Source organism: Cariama cristata, unplaced genomic scaffold, assembly GCF_000690535.1.
Source record: "Cariama cristata isolate BGI_N322 unplaced genomic scaffold, ASM69053v1 scaffold9640, whole genome shotgun sequence".
Classification (NCBI taxonomy): Eukaryota; Metazoa; Chordata; class Aves; order Cariamiformes; family Cariamidae; genus Cariama; species Cariama cristata.
This window is the reverse complement of record NW_009594046.1, coordinates 556-11,894: the sequence shown is the minus strand read 5'-3', so window position 1 is coordinate 11,894 and position 11,339 is coordinate 556. Positions and strand designations below refer to the sequence as shown.

General features: G+C 37.4%; 1 protein-coding gene across 1 annotated transcript in view; it reads right to left on the bottom strand.

The window, feature by feature from the left end:
• Positions 1 to 10,987, bottom strand: part of LOC104158726 (thyrotropin receptor-like) — a gene marked incomplete at its 5' end in the record, with an annotated part of 15,862 nt that extends 4,875 nt beyond the window's left edge. The window contains 4 exons of the mRNA XM_009696452.1: positions 4,991 to 5,059; positions 6,053 to 6,130; positions 9,616 to 9,690; positions 10,913 to 10,987. Coding sequence (XP_009694754.1) covers positions 4,991 to 5,059; positions 6,053 to 6,130; positions 9,616 to 9,690; positions 10,913 to 10,987 — 297 coding nt within the window. The remainder of the gene's footprint in view (positions 1 to 4,990; positions 5,060 to 6,052; positions 6,131 to 9,615; positions 9,691 to 10,912) is intronic.
• Between the last annotated feature and the right edge of the window lie 352 nt (positions 10,988 to 11,339).

Genomic DNA, 11,339 nt, shown 5'->3' with positions numbered 1-11,339 from the left:
CCCCCGTCCCCCCCCCCCCCCCTTTTTTTTAAATCAAATCAGTTCAGTAACCTAACTCTGCCAGTGACTAATACAAAGTCTGTATGGACTCAAGATCCAGTGATAAGTGGGAAAAATACTGCATTAATCTCAGCCCCACGAGAAAACAACATGAGTGCAGTATGCTGAGCAGGATCCTCTGAGGACATTAAACAGTAATAAGGCATTTCAACTGCTTTGTAAAACAGGACAATGTCATGTCAGGGTACAACATAGATACTGAATATTCAGATAGTATCAATGCATGCTTCATAAAGCAACAGGTTAGAGAGTTCACATGAGGAAAGGCAACTTTTGATTTCAGCTTGGCATGCATGCACCATTTCAAAATGTTAGTCTAAAGTCTGTTTTATAAGAGCAACCACCAGGTAGTGATATTCAGCAACTCTGTAGGACCAAAAAAGCCGGAGAGTACACCACAGCTATAGTCTTCAAAAAGGAGAAATACATATATATGAGAAATCTCCCTTAAAAAAAAAAGAAGAGTATGAAAGTTAGAATCGTAGAATCATTTAGGTTGGAAAGGACCTTTAAGAGCATCGAGTCCAACTGTTAAGTTAAATCATTGAGGGCATTCTGGGAGCTCTTTACAGACACCATTTTGGAGATACAGAGCAAATGTAAAAAGCATGAGATGGCAAAAGAAAAACAAAATCCTAAATATTCAAAATTTTCAAAATCTTCAACTGAGATGAAAAACTGAAACATGCTGAAAGGTCTGAAGGTGTTTTTACAAAATATTTTACTCTTACCAAAAGTATATTTTCTTCTGGGGGTACAGGATATGAATGAAAAATGCTGACTAACATATAGTTCCATATACCTTTCTTTTTTCCATGTAAAAAATTTCTATTTCTCTTCTTCCATAGTCCAAGGTCATTCATGCCACCTCTCATATTGTAGCTGGACATACCTTTCCCAGTGTATTTTTTAAGATGGATCATTTCACTGATAAGCTTTTACTGCAGCCCCACAACTAATTCTATCATCACAGGGAGTGATGGAATAAGAATGAACAGCCAGATCAGAGAAACAGGGAAGTTTTGCAAAATTTTCTTCCAAAAGATCACTTCAGTGAAAAACCAAGTAAAGTTACCAAAGTTCCTAGTTCGAATACCTGACTGGCTTATGAAATTATGTATTATGTCACAGTATCTGCTTGCTTTCTTTCAGCTTCTGATTTTAAAATGAGGCAGCAGAGCTCAATAAACAAGGAGAAAAATAGTATGTTGACCACACATTTACGTATCACCACTATAGTATTGCATGGGGTCTGGACATGTAACATGTTAATGTACCTATGCATCCTGTTGAATTATGAAATGAAGGGTAAAGAAAGGGACAACAGGCAAAAGAGATGCATTGGTAAATTGGCAGTATTAAGGATTCATCGTATGTTTTTTCTACACCATTGTTTGTCTTGACTCTGAGCTAAGCCAAGCATTATAAGCGATCCCTGAGAGCGTATACCAAAGTAAATATGTTCTTTTGGAGTTTATTTTTATAATTAGATTTTGACATTGCATACTTTCCATTTCAGTAATTTAGACAGCTCTGTAAAACCTCATCAGAAATTTATTTTGCCATTCACTGGAAATACGTTTTAAAAAAATCTTTCCTCACCAATTTCCTTACAGAAATAAACATCGGTGCAGGAGCACCACTTTGCAGAAGTCTGCAGGAGTGATGCAGTTCATGGGCCTTAATGATGTGTTAGAACGAGGAATTCAAGTTTCAGATGAACGCAGTTCAGTAAAAGTGTCATTTGGCCCTTCATTCCTGGTTCTTTACTTCCTTGCCTTTATAAAACATATACAGCGATACTGTGGTTTACTGTAAAGCACAGATCCTTCTTGGGTGAGAAGATTTATTAGGTAGTGCCATTATTTAGTATGATAACAGAAACCATTTATGCATGGTTCCATACCTACATCTGCATTGATTGTTTTGACCTCCTTGAATTACATAGGTCTTTTAATACTGCAAGAGTGGTAGAAACGCACACTGCATGGTAGAAGGTAGCCTCCAACATTCCCAAAATGTCTTCTGATTTATGGATGGAACATGGAGTCTTTGAGTGGTTTGTCAAAAATGAATTATTGGTTTTGATTGTTTTCCTTTTTTATTTGTTTTCCTCCTTGAGGTCATAATTCTAACCCCATTAGAATTTCTTTCCCTTACTCTTTTTCTCTTAGTTTCTTCTTGCTCCTAGTTCCATCAAGTCCAAAGGATAAACAGGAGTTCAAATTAGAAATGTCAGAATACAGAAACTGAAATATTTGCCTTTTACATTAACTTAATGCTGCTGCTAGAAACAAATAATCTCCAAGCTTGCACTTAGCAAAATTATACCTTATCTTGGCATATGGTAACCAAACTACTTCAGAAAATTAGTTTAGAAATTTCAATGTAGTTTATCAAACAGATAAAGGCTTTACCACTGATGTTCAGCTCCCTAGTTTGCCTTGTAAATCTGGAGTAGTGCTTTGCTCCAAGTAAATGTCATATGATTTAATTAGGACAAAACTGTTTGTTGTAATAAACCATTTTTACTGCTGGTAGATAAAGCCCTGAAAGTAAGCCTGTTAGTTGGTTTCGGTTTTTTTTTTTTTTTTTTTTGTTTTTGTTTTTGTTTTTGTTTTAAATTTGCTTAACTACTGCATCATAGCCAGTCTCTGGAAAGATTCACTTAGAATCAGAGAATATCTTAGGCTGTAAGGGACCCATAAGGATCATCAAGTCCAACTCCCTGCTCCTTGCAGACCTACCTAAAACTAAACCATATGACTGAAAGCATTGTCCAGGCGCTCCTTGAACTCTGACACGCTTGGTGCCGTGACCACTTCCGTGGGGAGCCTGTGCCAGTGACCGATCACACTCTCAGTGAAGAACCTTCTCCTAATACCCAATCTGAACTTCCCCTGATGCAGCTTCATTCCATTTCCTCATGTCCTGTTGCTGGTCACCAGAGAGAGGAGATCAGCACCTCCCCTCTCTTGCCCCCCATGAAGAAGCTGTAGACTGCCACGAGGTCACCCCTCAGCCTCCTCTTCTCCAAGCTGAACAAACCAAGTGACCTCAGCTGCTCCTCATAAGTCTTCCACCATCTTGGTGATCCTCCTCCAGACACACTCCGATAGTTTGATGTCTTGCTTATATTGGGGCACCCAAAACTGCACACAGTACTTGAGGTGCGGCCACATCAGTGCAGTGCAGGGTGAGACAATCCCCTCCCTCGACTGGCTGGCTATGCTGTGCTTGATGCACCCCAGGACATGGTTGGCCCTTTTGGCTGTCAGGGCACACTGTTCATTCATATTCAACTTGCCATCAACCCAAACCCTGAGATCTCTTTCCATGGGGCTGCTCTCCAGCCTCTCAACTCCAAATTTGTATATATAAGCAGGATTACCCTGTGCCATGTGGAGAATCCAGCACTTGCTCTTGTTAAATTTCATACGGTTGGTGATTGCCCAGCTCTTGAGTCTATCCCGATCTCTCTGTAAGGCCCTCTACACTTCAGGCCTTAAAGAATACTAATTACAAACTTTTTCTGAAAGTAAGCAAGCAGTATCTGCAGAACCTTGGATGTGTTTTCTGCTTCTCTACTTCCACCCAGTCCAATAAAGCAGATGTTTAGGACTCCAGATCTTCTAAAACTACATTTTCATTTGATTCTTTAATAATAAGGAAAATTCCCAAGAGGCCAGAAGCAATAGCACTTGCACGCTATCAGAGAAGCAAAAAGACAAATTCCTACAAAATCATCTCCAACCTGTGTTTCATCAAAATGTAAGAAATGAAAGAGCCAGCACAGTTCATATATTGGCCAAGGCTTAGAAAGGTTTTAAGTATTGCATATACAGCTTAGAGGGATTCAGTCAAGACAGTGGATTCATTTTGCTGTATTTTCTATCTTGCGATTTCTGTGGGCACTAGTACAAACACTACATCATCATGAAAAACTTCCTTTCTCATATGAAAGTTCAAAGTAACTGAACTAATATGAGTAATAAGATCTATCCCAGATCTTTAGTTTAACTCAAACCTTTCAATATTTAAGAAGTCTAGCTAGCTGTTAAGGAAAAAAAGGCATTTTGGAAAGATTAAAACCATGTGAAAGCTGGTCTTATAGAATTGTTATAGAATTCAAGCCAAATTTAAAATAAAGTACTGAAAATAATCATATTTATCCTCATGCCTCTCTGGTTAATTTAAGAGCTCATGAGGAAGAAATCTCTTTACTCATGAGACTGCCAGCCAGACTCTTCAGTCAAGCCTTTGTAGGACCAGAGTAAGCTCTGCCAAAGTAAATGGAGCCTCTGGAATTGAGATTTGTTCTGTGTTAATGATCGAGGCAGATGATTTTGGGTATGATGTAAAAAGGATATTCACTCACTAAGTATTAGTTTTCCAGAAACTGCAATAAAAAGGTGAAGAGAAAGCTGAAATGGCTGAAATGGTTACTCCATGCTTTTGAGATGCCCATCTGACTTCTAGTGCAAGTGACCGGTTTCTCTGAATTGCTTCTAACACCTTACACCACTCTTTTTTGCAGATAAGAGATTTCTGTGAAAGGGCTGCTACCATTATCAGTGCTACACTTACTAAAATAAACTGTCTTGTAAGTAAAAGAGCATAATTATCTTCCAAATTGTCTTAGAAACATTACTGATCAAAAGGAATTTTATTGTAGCTTCAAACCAGAACAAAATTCACACTGGAATTACCTGTCATGATCTTATGTCTGAGCAATGCACATACATACCAAATGAAAGCACACTGCAAAAGACATTAAGTGCTCATATTTTTATTGCTGGCTGAAATTAATACCCTCTCTTTGAGCCTTAAAAATAATTAGAATAAGATATGTATTTGAGAGCCTCCCACAAGCATAGAGTATTTATTATATAGTTTTTTTTCTGAAAGAAGAGAATGATCTGCTACTTACATAGCATCCAGATTTGTCCCATTAAAAGCATGGCCTTGGATGCTTGTAAAACCATTATTGTAGAGTTTGCTGCAAGCAAAAAAAAAAAAAAAAAAGTATATTTTGGGTTGCTTCAATATCTCAATACCTAACATCTTATGCATCGTTTTCTTAGCAACAGCACATTTATGGATGGGTTAATTTTAATCTCTTGAAGAAGCAGCAATTATAGCGCAAGGTCAAACAAATGCCCAGTAGTATTCTTGAGTGTAGCTGAATCAAGAATACCATGTGACAGGTATGTCATCTTTTACTTCTTACAGCAAAGACAGAACTAGAGTAAAACACTTTGCTATAACTTTTCCACTCTCAAACTAAAACCAAGGAAACAAAATTCTGCTAGGACTGATTAAGGAAGGCTAAAAGAACTAATACCTGTCAAAATATGTATGGTTATACTCTTAGGCCTGCCTGAATTTTTAGAATTCATTCTTTTGCTCCCTTAGAGCAAAAGGATTTGTTTTCAGAATTTCTTTAGAATTCATTCTTTTGCATTCTAGTGCTCTTCTCCCTAGTTCAGGTCATAACTCTTTACGGTCATTTTCACTCCACTCAGCCCTTTCTTGTGACTCACACTAAGTATGACTTGCAAAACTGAACTTTAACAATTTTTCTTCAAATATGACTCTTCTAACGTTTGCCACCCATTAGTTTTCCTGGTATGTGCCACTTAGGTTGCAAAAAAGTTAGACACAGTTCTAACCATGCTTGTAGCTTTACAGAAGGAGAACTCTGCAAACATTTCCCTTTGATTTTCTCCAATATAACCATTCAATGGCATTAGGATCATACAAAAGCAAAACCACTTTCATCATGCCAGTTTAAAGAAAAGCAGCAGGCCTAACTCAAATCACTGTCAAAGTAAAGGATTTATGCAAACTAGATTATGGGTACTACCTGTCTATGGTATTTCTCTGTTACAAACTACTAGAGAGTAGGACAGGGATTTTTATTTTTTGTAAACATTTTTGCCATATGCTTGAGAGATGTAATTGCCTTGTGACTTAAACTGGAAGAACTTACAGAGTTAGAGATTCATTACAAAGCCCATGGAAAGCATTTGCAGGCACTGAAGTCATGAAAGGATTATCTGCGATTTCACTGAAAAAGGAGACAAAACATCACAATCGAACATCTGCCCAACAGAGCTTCTCCAGAACAGTTTTATTATTAATTGTTCTCTGCCTTGACAATAAATAAAAGTGTAAAATAACTTGTTTTGTTATATCTAAGGCCGGAAGATATGTGTGGGATGATTAAGAATCGAGCATGTTCCAGCATCCAGGAAGTGAGCTTGTGAAGTAGATGATAGGTTTTATAGCCCTGGTGAGGTGTGCCAGCCTGTGTGACTGTAGTCATTAACAGCACACACAGGTCCCTTGTCTCATAAGCCAGAGAGTTAGCAAAATAAATAATGTTGCAGTGTCAGTTGAGCCAGCCTAAGAGATTTTAGAGCTGAGATCGTGCTCTTTAGATAAGCTAAGACAAGACATCAGATAATATATTATTCAGGACAGAGGCATTTCACTTTGCAGAACTGCATCTAGGACAAGTGAAATAACTTACTACGTGATCTAATGTAATGATTCTTCTCAACTCTTGTCCAAATAAGTGTTTCACTGTCATTTCTTAAATACTTATTTACTTCTACTCTGCAGTCTTAATAAATACTATGTATCTGCAGATCAAAACTCTGTTGTGACCAAAGGGACAAAGAAAAACTAAAGAGATTTATTATGACTAAACTGGAGAACGGAGAGAGGAAAAAGCTGGTAGAAATAAAGGGCAGAAAAAAGTGTCTGGTTGTCCTTTTTCTGCTTTTTCCTGAATCATATTAGTCTGGAAACCAAAATATTCTGCAAATTTTTCTTTTCTTTGGCTTGTGGATTAGATGTGGTCTAGTAAGGCCAGACCATAACGTCCATGGGCTGAGAAGTCCTAACAATTATGCATGTGAAAGAAACCATTTAATATCTTTTCTCTGCTATATATGTGCTGATACTGAACTGTACTACAACTATTTCATTCCAACTAGTTTTCACCGATAGGTGGTTTCCAATACAAGTTATTTTCATTTGACATTTTTCAGATTGGTTCACTTTTCTAAACAAATGTTTACTTGTAAGTTGCTTGACCTGAAAGGCCAATAGTGATATAATGAATGCTTTTTGCCCAGCTATACCTTATTCATCATTTAGAAACCTCTTATTCTTCAAGAGCAGATTTTTTTCTTGATGAAAGAAACAAAAAGGCTATCTTTCATTGAATAGCAATGTTTAGAAATACCTCCCTTGAAAGTGCAGGTCTACTCTTTAAAAAGTCTTTAGCATATAAGACCCAGGTTTATTTTTAGTTAGCGATCTTTATCAAAAAGTTTCAAGGTAGAAGTAAAATAATGTTTTACTATCTGCCCCTTAGAAAGTCACTAGTTGGTTGGAAGCAAGGACACAGATAGTTGTATAAACTGCTTCTGTTTCATCTAGCCTATTTAATTCTTGGTTCTCTCTACTTAGTAAGTGTAGTGTTTGATTTGCAATCTACTAGATCTTAATCTAAGCTTAGGCCCTTTTGGTCTTTGAGGAACTCCCTAATAGCTCTTAAGATGTAGGTGTATCCCACTCAGAGCTCTGGCTGATTCAGGCTTCAAGGTCAGAGGCCTACAGCCCAGTCAAACATAGCAACTCGAGGTTATGGAGTGTGAATTAACACAAGGCTTACCTCTAGTCTCAGAAGATCCCTGGGAGGGAAGATCTCGTTGCTCACTACAGGTCTAGACTCTTTAGCAAAACATCCAGCATTTCTACATTGCTCTGAGGTTCATCTTGCCAATGGCAGACCGTGAATGCAGTGGGGACTGACTGTTCTTGACTAAGAACTCCCCTTAGCAGCACTGAAACAATGCCTGGGGTAGACCATCAATCATGTATTTGCAAGTCATCTTCTAGCATAATACCGCTCATTTTTAATAGCCTTTTACCTAGCCCAACCAGCAGTCAAGCCTCTTCCAGCTGAACACTGCTACAATTTAAGATTGCTAACTCCTCTCTAGGACCAAGTAGTCACCAAAATACTTTTACCTTAGGTCAGCATGCAAGTCCTCATCTAAGCTGCTTTTCCCCCTTGGCTTGATTACAACCCAGAATTTGAACTTAAATTGCAGGTTAGGGCACAAAGATGGATGCCATCTTTGCTTTCTGAATACCAAGAAATACCTGCTTTTTACAGCAAAACCCTTTGTTTCTGAAATATCTTGAAGGATAATAGTGGGAGACCCCCTTGTCCCCACTTGTATTCCCATTCTCTTACTCCAAGAACTTGTTCTGCAATTTGCTTCATACCATATTAAAAAAAAAGAGGGGGTATCTTTAAATCAGTTAAGTAAATGGGTTTTAAGTTTTAAGAAAGGAAGAAGGTCATGGTGTTATGTAGGTGTGCCTCACGTGAACAAACCCAACTAAATTAGCAAAGCTTGCTAGTAGGAAAATTCTTTCCAGCTGAGGACTTTAGTTAATGAGAGATGGCTCCACCTAGGAAGTCTAGCTTAAAAGTAAGCAATTGTCAGTCCTGGTGCTTTGGTCCTTCAGTGGGACTATAGACTTGAACTTGAAATGTGACTCTACAAGTAAGGTTGGGCAAGGGTATTTAGGCAAAGTGTGTGTTCATAGAAGTTTATGCTGTCAATCTAAAAGAGCATACATCTCATTCAACTACCATGAAAAAAGGGTGAGTGACAGAAGGGAGGTGGGTAGTCTTCTTTCCTAAAGATGTGCTGTGCTAGCCTGAGCTGACCTCATTACTAAGGCTGTTATGAAATCAAAGTGCTCCTGGTCTAGTAACTTAAAAGCTCTACTTTATTTCTCAGCTTTTGCAATTTGCTTTTTAATGTCCTTTTCTGTTTTCTTTATTAAAACATTAATTGTATGAAGCAACATATTTTTGATAAATTAAGTCTTCACCAAAACCTTAAAAATGTGAACTCAGCCAATGCTGAGCTTTTTTAAGCTGTAATGATAAAAAATTGCTCTCAAGATTTTCTAGTTCTCCTGCTCTTGAGTCTTCTGAACTCAGGAGAGAGAAAGTAGATAGCCAGTGGAGGTTATGATTCAACAATATAGGAGCTCAAAGAAGAGTAGTATTAGAAAATGTGCAATATGAGCTCACCATGCCAGCACACATTTCTTAAAAGACTGTTGACAGGATAACTTCATGTTAGCAGGCTGTATGTCAGATCAGGTCCTGTGGGTCACACTCTGACTTCAGACTAATTTGAGTATTGCACAGCCATTACAAAACCAAAATAAAAGCAAAAGGCTTGTAGAAGTTGTGTATCATGTGCTTTGGTTAATTCAAGAGAAATGTGCTTGTGTGTCCATGTCTCTCATCCAGGTCAAATATATAGTGCTAGGTGACCTAGCATTTTCCAGATTTAGTACTAATGATCATTGAAATATAGCTTGAGGAAAAGTGCTCAGACTTATTTGTCAGACTTATTTGATGTTTTTCTCCAAAACAGAAACCAAGAAAATAGGTTTTCTTGGGATCTGAGGATGGCAGTGTTCTAACCAGTTGTGAGGACAGATACTTACAGTAAAAAGTTTACATCAGATGAGTAGATTTTGGTGAGATCTGGAAATGCTTTGAGTCCAGTATTAAAAATACCACTGAAAGATAGAAGAAACAAAAAGAATTACATGTACTGGATCACTGAACAACAACAGTCAATGTAATTAAGGCATTCAACAGTGCAGGACGGTTATTTCATCCTCTCTGTTGTCAATAAATTCAATTATAATCAAATACAAGGATGCAAGAACAATTAAAGAAATAAAAATACTAGATTTATGATAAACTATAGAATCTAAAAAATAGGAACACAGAATAATAAGACAGCTAAGCAGAACTGCAGAAGGAAGTAGCCTGTGAGGTGGGTAGTGAGAGAAAAAATTGTAACTCTGGATTCACTTGAGAGGTTAAGGCTGCTTCAGACAATAGTCTGGACCCCCAAATCCTCTATATTTCATTGAGGCTAAGAGCTGTTCCAATAGCTCTAAACAGGGAAACTGTCTTCAATGATAATACAGTTAATGTCTCCTATCTCTGAACTCCTGTAGAGTGGAAATAACTTAAGAAAATATAGTTCTTATTTTTTAAAACTATTCTCCTGAAATGAAACTATTTTGACTACTTCTTTTTATTCCTTTCAGATCTATAGGAAAAATCTGGAAAAATCTTTCCTCCTTGCCACTACCCCCACCACACATGCACACAGCCCTTTCTAGAATCTTCCAAACTTTACTCAAAATCTCAGACGTTATTCTCTTTCCTATGCTAAATTTTTGGAATTTCATGATTTGGTTACTCTGTGCTGCTCTTCAGAAACTGCATTGGAATACAAAGAATTCTTCAGGATTTCTTTCTGCCATAGAAGTCATATGAAATCAGGTGTCTATAGATGTGCTTGCCACATTTAGCTGACAGGTATGCTTTAAAACCCTGTGTAAGTATCTAGTAAATATAAAAGATGTGTATATTTCTGTTACATCCCTTCTTCCCACTATTCCCTGCAAAAATATATTAAGACAGCACTTATCATAAGAAGACAGCTAGTTGTGGAATTTTGCCAAGGAAACATTAGTGCAGACATTTAATGGGTAAGAAAAAAGGCAAAATTACTGATGAGTTTGTGAACATGTTTTCTTTTCTCGTAAAAGTAGTCAAAGTTCCAATCCCTACCCTAGCTGACTTTCTGTCATTAAAATAAATCAACAGGGAAAAGCATTGCAATTGGTTCTAACATGAAATGCAAAGAAACAAAACTGCTATAGTGTAAGGAGTCATCTGTGAGACTTAAGTGCCAACTTGTTACAGGTGCTAAATACTTACAGGTATTTCAAAAGTGGAAGGTTCTTAAAGGCATCTGGATCTATGTAATTCAAGTTTCTAAGATTTCGAATTTCACTGTAAAAAAAGAGAGGAACATTACTACATTGATCATTAATATTTAATTATTTATCATAACAGAAATCAGCAATGTTAAAATGATATTTCAGGGACCTAATTCCTGCAACGAGCTTTTGTACTGGCCAACACTAGCTCAAGACCACTGTGCATTCTGAGCAATCTTACAATGATGAATTATCATCTGGATAGCTGTGCTCCTGGAGACAGGCTAGTTTAAGCAAGGGGAGAAGAAGCACCTGAGATTTGATTATGGATCTCTTGTCTGCATGGTCCTAAAATCAAAGCAATAGGCTGTGGTAATGACTATTACTTTAAACATGGTGAGAGTTTTGTGTCTGCAAAGTTGAGT